Genomic DNA, 21,432 nt, shown 5'->3' with positions numbered 1-21,432 from the left:
GTTCTAATTTATTGAGATGCACCTGTATATATATATATATATATATATATATTTGTTAGTATTATTATTAATTATTATTAATTAGATAATTATATTAAAGTATTAGATCTAATATTTACCTGATATTTTCATTTTAAAAAATTTAATCATTATTAATTAGATAATACTTGTATTAAAATTATTAGATCTAATATTTACCTGATGTTTTCATTTTGAAAAATGTCATTTTTCGACACACCCAGAAAAACCCAAATTAAAAAAAAGACTTCTAGTGAGAGAGATTCTCTATAGAAGACAAGACAGACAGCACACAGTTCACTGGACACATTCTTATAATAACTGTATGACATTATTAAAGTACAAGCGGTTCTGCATGTCTGTCGACGCTGGAATGAACTGAAGTGAAAGAATGAGGAAAGAAATGTTAATATCCCGTTTTAAAGAGAGTTGTGGGTCAGTGCTCATGCAGGTGGAGAGAGTGTTTGTATCGGGGCTGGAAACACTCGTAATCAAATCGTGTCTTTGTGAGCACTGCTCAACGCATGGATGACTTTTCAGGTCATTTCTGTGGAGAGAATGTATAGGACGCTCTGTACTTAAACACAAACAGTCTGATCTTCTGGTATCTACACAGACGAATATCACCATATCTTAGGATACCGTTTAGTGTAGCTTCGGAAGCATTTAATGCATTTCATCTCTTTAAAAGTGAAGTATGTTATTTAAAGTACTTTTAGTTGCTGAATGAAACCTCTAAATTAATGTCATTAAGCTGATTTCCGAAAAGTGTGCCACTTTCAAAGTGTTGTTTGGGAAACTAGTTTGAAAACAGTCATTCTGTTTCCGTTTGGTGCAGATAGTAATACGGAAATGACAAATTTCAGCTATGTACTCGCTCATTATATACATTTAGCAAATTTTGAACACAGAAAAAGTTACATAGTGCTGCTTTAAAGACAAAAAGAATTCAATGTTTCAGCATATTTACTTTCTTAAAACATGTTTCTGCTCCTATTATTAATGATTCATCCGTGCACATTATTCCAAAGAAGAAAATATTGGTCTTTGTAATCTTTCACCATAATGTAATTAGTTTCCTTGTTATTAATTCCTTTAATAACGATATTTTTCAACTCATTTTAGCTGATAGCCGATGCCGATGCCGATACCAATATATTTCCTTTTGTTTGGAAACACGACCAAGTCTCTCCTGAATTATAAGCAAATTATTTTTAATTTTGGTTAGTTTTTAACAAGAACTTATTTGTTAGAATTAAATAAACAATAATGAAGTTATTTTCTAATGACAGTACATTGAAGATTTGAAAATAACTATAAATAAAACTATATTCAATCGCTGCACAAACAGTCTGATCTTCTGGTATCTACACAGACGAATATTACCATATCTTAGGATACCGTTTGGTGTAGCTTCGGAAGCATTTAATGCATTTCATCTCTTTAAAAGTGAAGTATGTTATTTAAAGTACTTTTAGTTGCTGAATGAAACCTCTAAATTAATGTCATTAAGCTGATTTCCGAAAAGTGTGCCACTTTCAAAGTGTTGTTTGGGAAACTAGTTTGAAAACAGTCATTCTGTTTCCGTTTGGTGCAGATAGTAATACGGAAATGACAAATTTCAGCTTTAAAGCAGCACTATGTAACTTTTGGCGCTCTAGCGGTTAATAAACAGAACTGCACACATCCCGCGGAAGAACATTCCAACCGGAGCTACTTCTCTAAGTTTATGTCTATGGCGATTCACGCAGGTACGTGTTACTCCGCAGCGGTGAAGACCCGACCAGGCTACAATAGTCCAAATATAAGTACTTATTATAAGTGTACCGTAGTGATTCGGAATAAGACAAAAACGCGGTTTGGAAGATGAATTCATGATGTACTCGCTCATTATATACATTTAGCAAATTTTGAACACAGAAAAAGTTACATAGTGCTGCTTTAAAGACAAAAAGAATTCAATGTTTCAGCATATTTACTTTCTTAAAACATGTTTCTGCTCCTATTATTAATGATTCATCCGTGCACATTATTCCAAAGAAGAAAATATTGGTCTTTGTAATCTTTCACCATAATGTAATTAGCTTCCTTGTTATTAATTCCTTTAATAACGATATTTTTCAACTAATTTTGGCTGATAACCGATGCCGATGCCGATACCGATATATTTCCTTTTGTTTGGAAACACGACCAAGTCTCTCCTGAATTATAAGCAAATTATTTTTAATTTTGGTTAGTTTTTAACAAGAACTTATTTGTTAGAATTAAATAAACAATAATGAAGTTATTTTCTAATGACAGTACATTGAAGATTTGAAAATAACTATAAATAAAACTATATTCAATCGCTGCATTTTTTTATTCTCAGAAAGATGCAGCGGTAACCTTAACATTTTATTTTAAGATTTAACATTTGTAAAAGGTCTAAAGCAAAAGAGTTGTACAAATTCTGAAAATCTTTTTGCTTTTTGATTTAAACATTAAAACATACTCATGATTTTATGGCATCAATTACTGCTTTATTTAATCAGAAACACAGTCTAAATGTTATTTTGCTTTCATTTTATTAGAAGTAGGTCAACAGCGCCCCCTACGGAATTAAAACTCCTTACTGAGCGAGCATTAGGACCCGGGGGAGGCTGCCGCTGCTGCCAATGCACGTGCTACAAACGCGTCATTGTGTACATGCATTCTCAGTTTAAATGCAGTGATCCAAAACAGTGAATCTAATCATCATTCAGGCAAAACTTTGCTTCAAGAATGAGCAACACTGTTGACGTGATCTAATCGCTAGCACACCCTGAGCACATGTGAGTTAATGTATTCCTCTTATTGGCAAGACATATCGGCATAATTTTTCATACCTGGCCGATGCCGATATTTACATTTAAAGCCATTATCGGCCGATTCCGATATTGATCCGATAATATCATGCATCCCTAGCAGCATATGCTGTAAAAAGTGCTCTGGCAGGTGAATTTGAACTTCTTGCTTATGTACATGCCAGGGTTGAGCATTCTTCTAAACATCTTACAGATAAATATACAGAAGTGTAGTGTTGTCACGGTACCAAAATTTCAGTATTCGGTAGGTTGACCGGGTGATCGGTACCACCGGTACTTAAAAAAAAATGGTACCGTAACGTTTTCATTTTTTTAGTACTGACTTGGTACCGAAATACCGGGTCTTTTGACAACACTACAGAAGTGCAATGAGTAATTTAGTAAATGATGACAGAGTCGTCATTTCTGGGTGAACTGTTCCTTTAAGAGACACATGATCAAACAGATACTCACAGGTTCACTCTTAACAAACTGAACGGCTGTATTTGTCCTAATTCCTGAATCCTGAATTTGTCCTGAATTCATGTTCAGACATGAATACTCTTTCCCATGATGCCCTATACATCTGACAGCTTGTGCTGTTCAGTATGAGAGCGATGCGCTGCCTTTCACACTCATCCGACTGTGTCTTATTGAGACAGACGAGTTGTAATGGAGACCATCTGTGCCCATCCTGTTCAATCAAGAGCTCACCTCGCTCTCTCTGACTCTCTTTGTCCTTTTCTTATGATGGCACAGGTTACAGAGAGTGATTTGGATCAGTATGTATGGAAACATTAACAGCCTCTTCATTTACAGAAATGAATCCGCACTTGCTGTCACAAATTTATGTTCTGATGACTTTAATAGAAGGAAAACATTTGTTACACTCTAATTTGATGTATTTGGTATATGCTCAAAAACGTCAGCAATGCAGAGATCATGGGTTTGATTCCCCGTGAATGCATGTACTTGATAAAATTTATATTTTATTTATTCTGAGGTTTTTTTTCAGAGAAATTAATACTTTTATTGGACAAGTACGTATTAAATTGATCAAAAGTGACAGTAAAGACATTTATAATGTTTCAAAAGATTTCTATTTCAAATAAATGCTGTTCTACTTTCTATTCATCAGAGGAAAATATCATGGTTTCCACAAAAAATATGAAGCAGCGCAACTGTTTTCAACATTGATAATGATCAGAAATGTTTCTTGGGCAGCAAATCAGCATATTAGAATGATTTCTGAAGGATCATGTGACACTGAAGACTGGAGTAAAGATGCTGAAAATCCAGCTTTGCATCACAGGAATAAAATATATTTAAAAATATTTTCAAAATAGAAAACAGGTCTTTTAAATTGTAATAATATTTCACAATATTACTGTTTTTACTGTGTTTTTAATCAAATAAATGCAGCCTTGATGTGCATAAGAGAAAATAATACAAACTTTTGAACTGTACTCTATATACCAATTTAATATCAGAAATTACATATATATAAAAAAAAATAGAATTATTGGAAAATTGTTTATCTTATATCAGTGAAAAATTACTTTGTTAGCCAGTGTAGTTCAGTCATTAACAATGGCCATTATATCATCCAATAAATTGCTCATTTTAATTTCATGTTGATTCTCAGCCAGTTTTAGTGTCATTTCTCAACTGTTGTCTCTTTGCATGTGTACAGGTTATCCTGGAGTTTACCCTACAACTGCCCCGACCTACACAGCCAACCTTTACCAGACAGGTAGCCCGGGATACCCACCAGGTGTGTACACACACTCACACACATGCTTTCTGTCCACTGAATATGGAGTATTACACACTTACATTAGCAAAAAATACATCAGACCAAACATTTACACACTTTAATGATCCATTAACACCAATAAAACACACGCATTTGTATTCACAAACGCATACGGTCCCTAATGCATTATACTGTCTAGCCTCGTTTTGATGATGCTGGCCTGTAACTGAACAATTAAGCAGCGTATTACTGTTATATAGTGCTGCTTCCAGCTAGTGATGCAATGTTCGGACTAAATATATACAATAAATCTTCATAAGCATTACAAAATTTACTTTATTAGTATTCATGTAACAGTTTAACTTGAACAATACTGATGTATATGGCCACTAATTGTGTTTTATTTCTTTATGAGCTGCTCCCTGAAATGAATTCTATCAATAAATCTGTCTCGATCTGGAGAGATATATGTGAATAATGCATCCGCAAATGATATTTCAAAGTTTTTCAGCTGTAAATCTGCATGATTTGAGTCTCGAGAGAAAGCAGACGCAGTGAGGATGAGTGATGTGAAGAAGGTTGTCTTTAAGTGCAGATCATTTTCCATTAGTATTGTGTTAACAGGCTTGTTTGAGCTCAACTTTTAGCATGGTGTTTGATACTGTATTGTTAAAAGAGATAAACTGGACTTGTGCTGTAAGCAGACATTTTTGGATCAGGATGTAAGTGGTGCAGTAGTGGATTGGTTTGTGAGGTCTGTGGTGTAATCAGTGCCGCCCTGAACAGATGCTTGTATCATTTCTGTCTGTAATGTTATGACATGCCACCTGCCATTTTCAGATGCTTATACAGGCTGTCGTAGATCAGAGATCCAGTTGACATTTTGCTGTCAGAATCAGGTTTTTTTATTAATATTTTAGTTTGGTCTAGTTTCTGGCTTGCTTGGATATGATCTCAGATATCAGTAAATGGTACTTTTGGTTGACCAGCAATTTTTTTACACAATCTGATACACTTTCTCAACAAATTCTTTTGGTTTCCAGTTTCCACCCAATATCTCCATTAAAAGCATTTAGAGCTCAAAGATTTCTGCAAGATATTTTTTGTCATTAAAAATACCAATTAAAAAACATATTACAAAACATAGTCTGTCTGATAAGACTAGTGGTAATAAAATGCTAAATACCAAAAATAAAACACAGCTAAATGATAAAGAGCATTGTTGGGATAGCAAATTATCAGCCTTTAAAAGGGAATTATCACATATATATATTTGGTTCGATACGGCACAGTGGTGTCACGGTTCGGTTCGGGGGTAATTAGTTACGTCGCAATGTTGGAAATATTTCTGTTTTAAACCATGAAGGCAAGCCAATGGATATCACACACAAGCAACGTGCAAACTTTGCGCAAGAGTTACGCCGGTGAACGTCTTAATCTCAGTCAATTCACTATATGCAGAAAGTGAAAGTAAAAACGAAATGACGGCGCTTTCGGCATCTGACGCCGCATATTCTCTCAGAGACGACGAGAGACCAATCTACTTCAACATATGCTGATAACGGTATATAGCTAACTGTTTTCATTTATTCCCTTAATATTTCTAATATTACATAGTGAAAAATTTTTTAGAAGAAACATATTTCGTGTTAAGCAGGTTGTTTTTGAAAGTCGGTGCTTGAAATAAAAGCTTTTTATTTTATTGATTTTTTATTGATGACTGCAGTGTTAATATTTTAATTGTAGGCCTATAAATCATTGTATCGCTAATAGACCTGTATTAAAATACCTTTTTAAAAAACATTTTAATTGAGGAGTAAATATATAACCTAATCTTTTGTTGTTGGGCTGCCTTGTTGAGCGCAGTGGCACTGAGAACATCATATTTCTCACAACTTTAAGCTGTTTTATTTTCCAAATGTAATGGGATTAGTTCAACGAATCAAATCGTTCCGTTTGTAATGCGCACCGAACCGAAAGCCTCGTACCGAACGGTTCAATACGAATACGTGTATCGTTACACCCCTAATAGTTTGTGCCGACTACAACTACTCCACTAATTTTACATTATTTATATATTTCGTATCACGCTAAAATAAAGTTTAGCACAATTTTACATTAGGTGGAACATTTTCATTCATATTATTGATTCTAAAAGCTATCGTATTGATTTTAATTGTTTATTGGCCATTATTTTTTCCTCTAGTTGTATATTATTTAGTTATCTCATATGACAGTAAAATAAAAATAATAAAAGTGTCAGTAGTGATGAAGCTTAGCTATTTTTATGTATTGTAACTGATTTTAATAATTACAAAATGTTCTCATTGTTAAGTCATTGGTAATTTTTTGATAAATTTCTGCACTATTTTACATTAAGTAGAAAGTTTTCTAACATATTATTGATTTTAATAACTACTAACTATAATCAGTTATCAACCATGTTTTTCCATTTTTATTACCAGTATAGGCAAATCTGCTAGTGGTCGACCTCTACGTATCTATTAAATGTATGGATCTTTTTAGACTGTTCTTCCTATAGTGTCATAATGTAATCATTATCATACGTATCATGCATAAACGCGGGCTGAAGTGCTGCGGTAGTCATGTGTGAGGCATCTATGCGGCAGAGTCCCATCATGCCACTGTGATTCCAGCAGTCTCTTTGTCCCTCTGTTCTCTTGTGTTTGGGAACATTTCGTGATTTCACACCATCGCCCCCTTGTGGCTCTGACAGGATTGCTGCATTTTTACTATACTCTACTGTAACTGCTGTGTGTTCCCTGTGACTCTATAACACACAAACACATACCCTTTCCCCACACTGCATCTGAAGAACACTTGCCCTCATTGTTCTGTTTCCCCCGAGTGCACACACACACACACACACACACACACACACAGTTTTGATGCTGCCGGATTTGATCACATAATGACTGTGTAAACACACTTTACAACAAGTTCTGTTCCAAAACCTAGTGAGCTGCCCTGCTGCCTACTGCTTACATAGGCAACTATAAGGCAGCATCTTAAGTCAAAATGAAACTTTTTTTTAATCACTTTTTATAAAAAAATTTCCGGATGTGATTTTTCTGTATTTATATTGATTTCCATATTTTCAGACCTGAAGTATGACCCATATGAATTTCGTAAATACAAGAAAAAATTGCTTTATTATTATTTAAAATAATAATAATAATAATAGTGATTTTGTAATATTCAAATGTAATTTATTGCACAGTAGAATTGTTGCAATAGTAATCTATTTATTTTTGATTATTGATTTGTTAAATATAAAAAAATAATATAATAAAAAATATTATTTTGAATAATTATTATGCCTATTAACATTCTTATTTTATATTTATTTTGATTTTAGAATTATAACAGCAACTGACATGAAGTGCTCTGGAGACTCAATTTATAATTGTTTGCAATACAATTTGACATTAGTATATAAAATAGATATGCTTTGTAGATAGATTTATAGAATTTTAATACGATTTAAAGTGTTTTTATATAAACATATTTATAATTGCCATTTTTTTCCACTTTGTATGCCAGTTTGAATGATTTTCCTCACCGCAAAACATAATGCTATAGTAATTTGGTCAAAAATTCAAATCATCGATATACTAATACAGTTTTTATTAATATATATTTATTTATTTTCCATTTTAATTTTAACGTTTTCGTAATTTTGTGGTGTGGTTTTGTCATTTCTATTAGTTTTTTATTCATTTTATTTTAGTTTCAGTAATTTAATACATCAACTAAATGAACATGAACTAGCCGAAATGTAATAAGCTGAAGTATTTTAAATGTTTTGAATAAATTTGATGTCAGGTAACGTTTCAAGTAACATTATACTTTCGTTATCTCTGAAAAGCAACATATTTTCTTTTGTGTCAGATTGTGCTTATGATGTCTTTAAAGCGCTGTCTAGGTAGGCAGCTCACTAGGGTTTGTGACAGGTAATATCTCACATTGCATAATGTAGACATACAGTCTGAGATCTAAGGTTTCATTCTCACTGTAGACAGTCAGCAGGGCTTTTGGACTTGGATTGCAGCGTTAAATGAGTGTTGCGTGATTGAATTAGACAGATTGAATGGCTCAGCTAGACTAAAGAGAGTTGAATCCGGTGTGTTGCATCAGTGGTTGGTTAAACGTGTAGAAATGACTGACAGCTTGTCTTCGGTGTGTAGGGAATCTGTTGGTGTGTTGTGTAACTAATAACGCTTCAAGCAATGTATTCTTCTCATTTGTGCAGCTGATGTCGCATTCATGTGCATTTTTTACTACTTTGTTGTCAACAATCCTCCAATAAAAGCCAGATGGTGTGTGTAGAAAAAGAGAAAGTCTGTCAGTGTGTGTTTGCTTGTTCAATATGTGATATTTCTGACTTGATATGTGGCACACTTGTAGAATTACAGTGAACTCCCTCCTTACAACTCTAGTGTGCTTTACTGTTGCTCACCAGAAGGGGGCAACATGGAGGTTTTGGAAATCCAACCAGTATGGAAGCGCGTTTCCGCCACTGAATAAAAAATAAAAAAGGTAATTGCGACTTTTTATCTCACAATTCTGACTTTTTTCTCATAATTGCGTGATACAAACTCACAATTCTGACTTTTTTCTCAGAATTGCGTGATACAAACTCACAGTTCTGACTTTATTTCTCAGAATTGCGACTTTATATCTCGCAATTGCGAGTTTATATCACGCAATTCTGACTTTTTTCTCAGAATTGCGTGATATAAACTCGCAATTGTGAGTTAAAAAGTCATAATTGTGAGATATAAACTCGCAATTGCGAGACATAAAGTCGCAATTCTGAGAAATAAAGTCAGAACTGCGAGAAATAAACTCACAATTCGGACTATTTTCTCAGAATTGCGAGTTTATATCTCACAATTCTGACTTTTTTTCTCGCAATTGCGAGTTTATATCTAATAAAAAGTCATAATTGTGAGATATAAACTCGCAATTGCGAGAAAAGAAGTCAGAATTGCAAGTTTTTATCTCACAATTATGACTTTATATCTCGCAACTCTGTCAGGACCAATATCGTCAAAGATGATTGACAATTAGCATACAGTTTGGATTGGCGGTATGGTTCTGTTCTGGGCAAGAAGCAGCGATAACCCCCCCCAGGGTAAAGAGAACAGAACCAACATAAATGTATTGCAGATATCGTTAAAGTTCAATAATGTTATGTACACATTTTAGAATTAGTCTGATTCAAAGGAGAATCAGAAGGCTGAATCCTGACTGACAGAGGAGGAGCTGGGGATGGAGAAGGGTAATTAGATATTGAGCAATGCGAAAACTGCTGATAATACTGAGGGACCTTATATATGAACGCTTAGATAGGTGTCGTATTCCTATAGGTAGATGGGGATCAGCTGAGAGTCAGCTGATGCGAGCTTGACTAACGTGACCTGCCAGAACTGACGCTACGCTAGATATTTATTAATCTGAAAAAAGTCAGAATTGTGAGATAAAAAGTCCCAATTACCTTTTTTTTTTTTTTTTTTATTCAGTGGCGGAAACGGGCTTCGATAAACCAGAGACATGGACGAGTGTAAAATAATTTTTTTTAGACATAATATGTGTTCATTCGATTGTTGTTTAGCACATGCCTGCTTGACCTGACACCCTCTCTCTGTCTCGTTCTGTGTTTCAGGATATACTGCAGGAACGCCTTATAAAGTGCCCCCTACTCAGACCAATGGAGCCCCTCCGCCCTATTCCCCGTCTCCTAACCCCTACCAGACGGCCATGTACCCCATTAGAAGTGCCTATCCCCAGCAGAACCTCTATGCTCAGGTAAGTGACCCGGAACAAACTGGAATTACACCACAGTCCATGATTAGCTTAATGTTTTGTTGTGTTTTGACTAGGAGAGAAATCAAAGTTGACTCTTCTAATCTTATTCTGCATTATTCATCAGGAAAAAGTGTTGTTTTGACATGTTCTTTCAGAATCTATTAACTTGCTTGACCTGAAATGACGTATCAAGGTCAAACCATAGCTATGCAAGCATTGTAAAATCTTGCTAATTGTCAATGCATTTGTGCAATAAAGATGACAGCAGTAATATCAAACAATGATCCAAATAACACTGAAATCAATACCCAGTTAATAAAATAATCAATTTTTTCATTATAGAATATTGTTTTACCCAAATAATTCACATCAAAGAAGTAAAATGGACTGTTTGAGTATCAAAAAGTATCGTATTGTATCATATTGTTATTTTAAATACTTTTGAGTGTAATACATATGCTAGTCATTTAGTACAGTGTTATTTTATGCATTATATTGTTATATTGTATGCATTAATATATTGAATTAGTTTTATTTTCGTATTTTCAAGTTTAATTTTTAATTTGTATTTTTTTCTGCTTTTGTATTTTTTTATATTTCTGTAGTAGTTTTTATTTTTGTTTTAAATATGTATATTTATTTTTTATGTGCTACAACTCAAACAGTTAAGTTTATTTCAACTTATTTCTAATTTTCATTTAGTTGAGGTTTTTCATCTAATATTTATATTTTATTTCAGCCTTTTTTGATTTACCAAAAATGTTTTGTAATAGTTTGCTATGGTACTGCATCAACACTGATGCAGTAATCTGACTGTAGTAAATGCTAAAGTAATGTGGTTTAGGATCTAAAACCATCACTAGATTCATTTTGGTTGCTTGATGTTTTGTAATCATCACCTTAGACCCTTTATTTGCCACACAACCAGGACTATTGGGATTTGTTCCCATGACACCCAGCATCACAACACAGTGAATCATGCCTTACAGGTTTTGAACCTTCACCCTTTCAGCTCCCCGTCACTGATCTTTTGTAATTTGAGTTGGTCTTGTTCTCAGGGTGCTTATTACACGCAGCCAGTGTACGCTGCCCAGCCTCATGTAATCCACCACACCACCGTGGTCCAGCCCAACAGCATCCCCTCCGCCATCTACCCCGCTGCTGTACCTGCACCCCGCTCCAACAGCATGGCCATGGGCATGGTGGCCGGAACAACGATGGCCATGTCTGCCGGTGAGACGCTCAAAAATTAGAATATTGTTGAAGCTAAGAAATTATATTTAAAAATTCTAAATTAATGTATACTTCAATGTGTATTAAAAATGCAACTACAAATATATGCAGACTCTTCTACTTCAGCAATAGGTATATTAGGTATATATGTGTGTGTGTGTGTGTGTGTGTGTGTGTGTGTGTGGGTCAAAGACGTTAAGATGTCCGCATCAAAAGAAATTTACAAAAGTGATTATATGTCCATAGAAAGCACATTAAATGTAAGTAAAGTGTCTACTTTTTAAGTTTCAAATAAGTTTTTGGAGAATAAAATGTTAAAATTTGGTTATGTAATAACGTTACATTGTCATTCAGTGTAACACAATATGTATGTAAAAATTCAAACAACATGCTTATTCTGACTATTATTAAAATATATAAAAGAATAAGGGAGCATATTCAATTTTATTGTGTTTTAAATGATTAAAAATTCTAACTGACAAATGGGCAAAACATTTAAAAATTTAAAATTTACAACTAATTAGTATTTGGGGTGAAAGTAATTAGTCTTTTAATATGTCATAAATAGATTTTTGTTGTAAATATGCCTGACAGGAATGTTACACTGAATGACATTTTAGTGGGTGTCTTCTGTAAATCAGGAAAAAATGTATGATATTTATTTTTTTGCTCGTAAAAACAAAATTGAAATTAAATTAAACAGAAAACTTTTTTTTTTTTAATTTTTAGTTTAAAGCAGTATTACACTTTTTGTTTTTATGCTTAAACCCTTTTTCGTCTTTGACCCATGTATATATAAAAACTTTTAAAATAAAACTTTTTATAATTCAAATATATAATAAAATAGTTTTTATATTAAAAATACACGAGTTTTACAATTTATATAATCAATGTTTTTAATAATTTTTTAGTTTATTAACTAGATTTATTTTTTCTGTTACTGCCATCTCTTTAAAACTCTTTTAGTTCAGCATTAAGGTGTTTTTTTTATTATTAAATACAAATATATGTCTATATTTGAGTATATATTATTTTTATTATATATTTCTAAATCATTTTTGGGAATTTTATAATAAAAAACAGTAAATTAATACAACATTTAAATAATAAATGTTTTTAATGTATTAATTAGATGTATTAAAAGAAATAAATCACAATAAAACACTATATATACGTATAATTGTGTGTGCGCAAATACATATATTTGATTAAATTTTTGGTTAAATATAAAAACATATTTAAAATGTAAAAAATGAATCCTTAAAATTTTTCATCAGAATTTATTATATATTAAACAATTATAAAATTGTATTTCTAATAAAATGTATATGTTATATAAAAAATTTTTTTATATAATGTATAAAAGCTATTAAAAAATTTAAAATATATTAATATAATAAAAGTTTTGAATTTATTAATTAGATTTATTTAAAAAATGACATCTACTGGCATCTATAGACTCTCTTAGTTCAGCAGTAAGGAAGCACAGGATTGTTCTTATATTGGTTCCAGGACTAATAGTGGACATTTTGATTTAAAAATCTCTCCCAACAGGAACGCTGCTGACCACCCCTCAGCACACTCAGCTCGGAGCACACCCCGTCACCGTGCCAACATACCGACCCCAAGGAACACCTGGGGACTTCTTCTCGTTTTCTCTCTCCCTCCTTCACAGATCTGGAGTCAAACATTGTATGCAACTACTCAAATCTTACATCGGCGCTCTGTGCTCAACAGTGAGGCGCCACGTCTGTTTGCAAGAACAAAAAGAGAAAAAAAGTGCAAGGGCCACTTTATGCATTCTTACGTGTTTTTGTAAAAGCTGCTTTTTATCTTTTTATTTTTATTTTAATTCTTCATTGTTCCATAGTTATTCTATAAGAACTCCAGAATGATTTCGACCAATCACGACCCGTCTTTGTGTTCAGTATAAACGCTGGTGTGTAGGAATATCAGCACCACACGGATCATAATCATCCACTTACGCTGCCAAATTTTATAACCTTTAGATATTAGCACAGGGTTGGTTTTCTTTTATTTATTTACAGCAGAGTTTCATTTCAATCTTCCCAAAGCGCTTGGGAATCGTTCAAAGAAATTTCATTTCTCCCTCATTTCGTTCGGTCATCGATAACAAGGGTGTCTTCCAGCTTGTAGCTGTTCATGTAGATTTGTAAGGAATATATCATTAGTAGGGCAGTGCAAACGTGGTTTAACCTTCATTAGGATATCGAGTACATACAGTAATCTTAGTTATTCACTAAATAGAGAACGTTTGAGTGAGCCGGTTACTTTATTAGCTTATGTGTCAGGATAGCGTAAGCTTCGAAACTATAACGTGTATATGCGATTTACAAAAATGTGCGCGCAGGGGTGCTCTCACGGCATGCGCTCACGGTGAATATTGAGGGGAAAAAATCTAGCAGTGGCACTTAGCTGGAGCCTCTGGGTGCGATGTCGTCCCGCGGGCATCGAAACGTGTGCCAACTTTGAGGCCAGACAGAACAGACGCTACTCTGACGGAACGATTAGGATCCGATTCAAAGGGACTTTGCGGCATCGTAGATAGCACTAAAAGCAACAAAAAAAACACACAAGGGAGGGATGGCGTTCCAGCATTCATTTCCAATCAGCTCCGGCTCTAGAGTGGGTCTGAACCCCTGGTCCTCTGTGAATAGTTGCACAGATTTTAGGCGTAGAAATGGAGTTGTTCAATGCAATAATACGAACGGCCTGCTTGAATGGCGTTTAATTGTAATTTACAGCATTTGTAGTGAGATAAAGAGAGAATTTTGATTTCCTGTCCCGAGGCCTCGCCTGTATCCATGAATAGTGTACTCAGACGTGACATATCAAGTATTCTATGAAATGTTGTTATCATACCCAAGCATTGCACATTGACAAATAGACGTAACTTAATAACCAATTATACGGTACACTCTCATATTTAATGATGTAATTAAGAAAATCAAGCATTTACTCTGCAAACCATTAGTCTTGGTCATGTCTCTGGAAGTAATATTATTGTCAGTACAGAACAGTATCACTCTTTTCGTTGTTTTGTTGGCTAAGCGACCACCATTGCGATATATAGTACACTCAAAAGTGGGAAGAAGCGATTCTCTGGTCTTATGTGAAAGTCATAACGTCTAGTAATGCATGTGTCATGCGGGTGAATGCAGTAAAGTGTAATCAGATGGAAACTATGCCCTTGCGAAGCATGGATGCATCATGTTGAATTGCAGCTTATGGATTGCTTTTAATAATACATTTACATTACAGCACATTCCCTTAGTAAAGAGTAAAGAGCGCAGTTACTCATGAATCTCATGGAATATATATATATAATCCCATAAATTAAGTGAAGCCTGTTTTTTGTTTTGTTTTTTTGCTTTATTTTCTGAATAATTAAGCAAATTTTTCCACAAATTTTCATTACTGTAAAACATCCTGTAGTTTTTTTTTAATGGTTATTTGTATTACTCTAAATAGTGATTCTTTTTAGATTCTTTTTTTACAATATTTTTCATTTACATCAACAAAGGCAGTGCAACAAATATTACCATGATTCATGGATAATTTGTCTAAATTTCAAGAGGAAATTGTCATGAAAATAATAATAAAATATAATATAATAATTTAAAAATCTAAAATAGGCTTCATTTTCTTTATGCAAAAAAAAAATAATTATATATATATATATTAGTGCTGTCAAACGATTAATCGTGATTAATCGCATCCGAAATAAAAGTTTTTGTTTACATAATATATGTGTGTGTACTGTGTATATTTATTATGTATATATAAATACACACATGCATGTATATATTTAAGAAAAATATGTTATTTCTATTTTAAATATTTATATATAACATAAATAATATGAATATAAATATATACATGTAAATATTTTCGAAATATATACTGTATGTGTGTGTATTTATATACATAATAAATGTACACAGTACACACACATATATTATGTAAACAAAAACGTTTATTTTGGATGTGATTAATCGCGATTAATTGTTTGACAGCACTAATATATATATATATATATAGACATGTTCTTGACAGGTTCCATGAGATTCATCTGAAAATGACTGTAACTTCATTGCAGTATAATCATTTTCTTATTGTAAGGGCAAATCTGTTTGGCAAAAGCGAGTCAAAAGCTTTGGTATATGTAATATTTGTCTAACGATGGAATTTTATTCACATGATGTCATCAATAAGTAATGCAAATCAGTCAAACCAGCTCATTTATTGATTCTTGAATGAAAATCTCGTAATTCACAGCATGTTCACATACTCTGGTCTCTGTTTTGATGACATATGATGCCATTTTCCTGCGCTCTCCGCCCTACTCTTTCCTTTTCTGATCTTTATACAGTCTTATACTTATACATATCAAGCAGTGAACTATATTTTCTGTGTCTTTGCATAAGTTTGCATCACGAGACTTGACTGATGCATTTAATCACTGTAGTCGACATATGACACTCTGAACTCTAGGGCTAGAGTGACCTTTTACACTGCAAGATGATTCAAGGACGTTACCATCCACTCTGACATGTAATTTAGGCGCTTTACGTAAGTGTTATTTAAAGTTTTAATTAATGCTTGATGTTCATTTTTCTTAAATAGGAGATCTTTATGGTTGATCTGGAGTGGAGTGATACAGTCCATGTGGTTGAGAGGCATTTCAGAGCACAAGTCTTCAAAGGGTTTCCTCTTCCTCTACATGCATTTCCCGTCTGTCTGTCTGTCTGTCTTTCTCTTCTTCTTTTCTTTTCTTTTCAAGGAGGACAGAGTTCAGCGATTCTGCAGCTACGGTTAAAATAATGGCTGAGCTTTTTGTGAAAATTATATGTTGAAGTTACAGGCATGTAGGACGTTTTAATGCAGGGTCATCATGAATTTAAAGGGACAGATCATCCAAAAATGAAAAAAAAAAGTCAAAATGATAACAGAACTGTAAGTTTGGGATGAATTATTCCTTTAAACCTGAACAGTTGTATCAATACTCAGATATTTTCCTGCTCGCCACACATTATTCCAGCGGCGAGGGTTTTTGATGTGTTTCTCCCATTTTAAAATAAACTGATCCATTTTCCGTGTGAAATCAGGTGGTCTTTTCTGGGTGTTTTTTCGCCCGGTCGTGGTGTGGAAGAGGCTTCGGTTTCCAGTTTTTTCTGTTTGGATCATTTTGATGTTGATATTGCAAACCCATGCACTGTTCTCTTCTTTGGTTTCAGGGCATCGATCAAAGGATTGTTTACTAGCACCCGTGATGCATGCAACGGGTTATTAGCTCTAGTGAAGTCAGTGTCACGTCACCAGTATGTAAAGGTATTTCTAAAGTAATTGTGGCACTGCTTTCACGCTCTTGCTGAAAACCTGTGATATGTACCATAGGCTTTGACGCAAACAAACGAGGGCTTGCTATTTCACGCTACTGTTTAGGAAAACAGCTATTTGTGTTTGACCCGTATGGAGAATAAGACTTCGTTGTTTGCATTCTAAATGTAAAGCAAAAAGGAGAAAGTCTTCCAGAATTTTTCTCCCTTCAGTGAGTGTTCAAGAGCCCTTGCCCCATAGTATGTATGACGCACTACTGCGTGGTTCTGGCAGCATGGAGGTCTCGTTCCTGCGAGGTTCTGGCAGGTCCGAGCGTGTTTTCGCCAGTGCGGTCCAGACCGTGCCGTTCGACCGTTTGAGCAAGGAGACCCACATCAGGCTTGTGAAATGAAGTGTAAAACTGTTTTTATTATTTGGGGTTTTTTATTGTTTTGTTTTGTTTTTGAAGATCAGTTAGTGATCTCTGTGACATAATTAAGCCAAGTTTGTAATTGTATAATATTTACTGTAAGATGTAGAACATTCAATAACTATTAAAATTTTTCCCAAAAAAAAAAAAAAAGAGTTTTTTGTTTTTTTTTCCCCTGCCACACGCTCAGTCATATAATGCTGATGAAGGATTCAAGGGTTCTTTTTTTGTGTCTTGACAATTAAATTTAATGTCAAATGGTTGAATTATTATTAAAAGAAAGATTTACCCATAAATAACCGTTAAACCCTAAATAATAGGAAAAGGCTTCAGTTTACTGCAAGGTATGTATAAGGGTCTAAAAAAACTATGTATGACATATAGAATAGCATAGCAATATTACATATTATAGTAATAAAACATAATATTTTAATACTTCTGATATATTTGTCTGTGTGTGTGTGTGTGTGTATGTATATATATATATATATATTATTCAGCTGAAATATAATTGTTCTGCGGAAATAGAAACCTTTTGTAATATAAAAGTCTTTACTGACACTTTTGATCAATTTAATGCATTCTTCCTCAATAAAAGCATTAATTTCTATTAAAAAAATACAGATCTTACTGACCCCAAACTTTTGAACGGGAGCATATAATCTGAATATAACGATATATCTAAAATATAATTCTATTCTTTATAATGAAAGCTTTCTATTTCAGATAAATGCTGTTCTTTTGAACTTACTATCCATCAAAGAATCCTGAAAAGACCAGCAAACCAGTTTTGAATAACTTGTAAAATGATTTAGATGAAACCATTAGTCTGAAAAGCTGAACAGCTGCTGTCAACGAAAATAACTTGAATAATTCTTAATGGGATAGTTCTTGGGATAAAACCAAAATAACAACTTTATTCAACAATTCTCCTCCAAATCACCATTATCGAGAGTACACATGGACTGTTTTACTGATGTCCTTGCTACGTTTCTGGGTCTGGGAACATTTGCGTTGCTGTCTGGTCAGAGAGCTCTCAGATTTCATCAAAAATATCTTAATTTGTGTTCCGAAAATGAACAAAGGTCTTACAGGTTTGGGATGACATCAGGCTGAGTAATTAATGGCATGGTTTTTCATTTTTGGGTGAACTATCCCTTTAAATCTTTAATCATTTCACTTTACTTCACTCATATTTTAGAAGCAGACACCAGACATTGTTTTGCAACAAACCCCTGAAATGTGAATTAATCTCTTCAAGCTGTTCAAGTGTCAGCAGGTCGTTTTTTTCTTCTGCATTTGGAAACGGTGGATATACTCGTTCCAGCACGTATGGAGTCACGTTTCCTACATTCCCAAAGACTTTCAGTGGCAGCGGAGACCAGGATCAGATGTAACATCTACAGTTTTGTACAGCTCACAGACTAATGTACATGCAACCTTTTCATAAGAAACATTTACACATGCTGAAGCCATTCATTGTTTACACTGAGAAAGACAAGATTATAATATTGAATTTAATTCAGTCAGTTTGGGGAAATGGTTTTGCTTCGATATTTCTTAGTGTTTAATTGTTTACCTTTATTCAGTTGTAATTCTTAACTGTCACGAACATTATGTGTTAAAAAGCAACAGATATATGAAAATATATTAAAGAGCTGATGTGTCAATCTGTCTGCAAACCACTTTAATGCTTAAGTGCATATTTAAAAAGAAAAAGAATTCTAGTGAAGACGTTTTGATGAGGCAGAAAGATAACTTTATTAAGAATATAGTGAATCACCAATATAACTTGTTTGTGTTCAAACAAATATAGCATGTTATAATTGCCCTCTTACGAAAGCTCTGTTTATTTTCCCCTGTAGCTGTTTTCCAGTAAAATTTTAGAGGACTATTATTATTATTGAATCTGTCCCAAAAACGCCATTAGAGGTCATTTCTGGGTAAGTTTAGAAAGGAGGTAATGGTCATTTGTTTTGCGTGTGTCCATTTCCTGCCCTAATCGCCCCAGTCATCCCAGCTGCATGCGCCCCACAATCCAATTTACCGAATTAATTAGCATTAGTACATGTGTGCAGAATCATACAGGCATTTTCTGTCGTCAGCTGGGGATCATGAACACAGACCCAACACCGGACATCAGATAGAGATGTTTCAACCATTTTCATATGCTTCCTTTGGAGGTCTCAAACCACACAGATTGAGGTTTTGGAGGCATTTCAAGAGCCCCGGGGCCCATAATCCAGCCCTGCCCTGGACGGAAATGTCTGTTAGATCTTAATCTGCATCCCACTCAACATGGCTGGAACTCGAGCCGTTAATGCACATGCTCCGACAAGTTCAGTGTAGGCGATGTGATGCGTTTCCAAAAAAAAAATTTTTGAATTCCACAAAGAACTTCAGTGATCAGATCCTAAAAGAACCTTTTTGTGTGTGTGTGTGTAAAGAACGTTCTGTTAATCTAAAGAACCTTTTTCCACTACAAAGTATTGTTTGTGGAATGGAAAGATTCCATCGATTCCAAGATTCTAGATTTTAAAAGTTCTTCAAGGAACCATAGATGGCAAGTATTTTAAGAGTGTGTAGTCGAAAAAGGTTCTTTAGATTGTTAAATTGTTCTTCAGACTAAGAAAATGTTTTGTTTTTCACATAACTGTTCACTGAAAGGTTCTTTGGAGAACCAAAAAGGTTTTTTGGCATAGCTGCGAAAACACCTCTATTTTAAGAGTATAACATACAGTGCCTTGCGAAAGTATTCATTTTACATTTTGTTATGTTGCTGCCTTATGATAAACTTCTTTAAATTACTTTTTTTCCACAACAATCTACACTCCATACACCATACTGACATATCAGCTGTTAGACCTTTTAGTAAGACGTGTGCCTTTCCAAATCATACCCATTCAATTGAATTTGCCACAGGTTAACTTCACTTGAAGTGTAGTAATATCTACAAGCAATATGAATGCTCCTGAGCTAAATTTCAACTGTCCCAGATAATGGGTATGAATACTTATGCAATGGAATCATTTTAGATGTTTATTTTTAATAAATTTGCTAAGATGTTAAAACCCTGTTTTTTTGCTTGACAATTATGGTGTATGGAGTGTAGATTGTTGTGGGAAAAAAACTAATTTAAAGCAGTTTAACATAAGGCAGCAACAAAACAAAATGTGAAAAAAATGAAGGGGTATGAATACATTCGCAAGGCACTGTACTAGTGTACTACAGTATCAGCTATTATATTTCTGAATCATGCATATTAAATGCATATCACAGATCTACAACCTGCATCAAAGCCTCTCACTGAAGCCCCTCAGGCTGATGCTGTACCCAACACGGGTGTTTTTCTGTCTCAGCTCGTGTAAAATGGTAAATAGAATAAAGCATATTTCATGTCTGATGCTGAAAACCAAGGACACATGGGACATTCTACCAGAAACGTACATTTCCACTTGTAAAAATCTTGGGTGAAAAAAATATCTTATTCTTAAATCTGAACGTTGAGTCATATGGAGGACATGTTAATCTATATGAAACACATATCATGCCATCTCAGCATGTTTTTATGATTGAAATAAATACATTTTTATACGCATTTCACCCCTAAAATGTCAGGCCCTGTCACAGACAAATTTGTATATGTTAGAATGGTTTCCTAATTAATTTCTTTGATACAAATAGCATTTTCTTATTGGTCACATGTCCCTGATTGTATCTAACATGGTTTTGTCATTTCTATAAGAAATATAAGCAACTTTTCGGTCAACTGTAGTACACAAAATCACAGAATACCCCGCCAGGCACTCATATAGTTGTAAAAGAAAAACTGCCTTTACATAGGAGATTTTTTCAAAAACATAGTAGTGGATATATACTCCAACCTTCATCTACACAGTTTAGATTGAGATTAATTCATCAATATTTCCTCAAATATTACATTTTTATAACATAATTTCCTGTGTGACAGGACTGACTTTATGGATTAAATAGCAGTATAT

The 21,432-nt window shown here is 33.9% G+C and overlaps 1 protein-coding gene across 1 annotated transcript in view; it reads left to right on the top strand.

Moving 5' to 3' along the window:
• The window catches only part of LOC107705757 (protein FAM168A-like), a 47,224-nt gene extending 29,811 nt beyond the window's left edge, over positions 1–17,413 (top strand). Inside the window, exons 4-9 of the mRNA XM_016509213.1 lie at positions 4,534–4,614; positions 10,286–10,428; positions 11,487–11,661; positions 13,216–13,397; positions 16,309–16,420; positions 17,235–17,413. Of these exons, the coding sequence (XP_016364699.1) occupies positions 4,534–4,614; positions 10,286–10,428; positions 11,487–11,661; positions 13,216–13,397; positions 16,309–16,420; positions 17,235–17,413 (872 nt within the window). The remainder of the gene's footprint in view (positions 1–4,533; positions 4,615–10,285; positions 10,429–11,486; positions 11,662–13,215; positions 13,398–16,308; positions 16,421–17,234) is intronic.
• The last annotated feature ends 4,019 nt before the right edge of the window (positions 17,414–21,432 follow it).

This window comes from Sinocyclocheilus rhinocerous, unplaced genomic scaffold (genome assembly GCF_001515625.1).
Source record: "Sinocyclocheilus rhinocerous isolate Xijiao unplaced genomic scaffold, SAMN03320098_v1.1 scaffold834, whole genome shotgun sequence".
Lineage (NCBI taxonomy): Eukaryota > Metazoa > Chordata > Actinopteri > Cypriniformes > Cyprinidae > Sinocyclocheilus > Sinocyclocheilus rhinocerous.
This window is presented reverse-complemented; position numbering and strand designations above follow the sequence as displayed.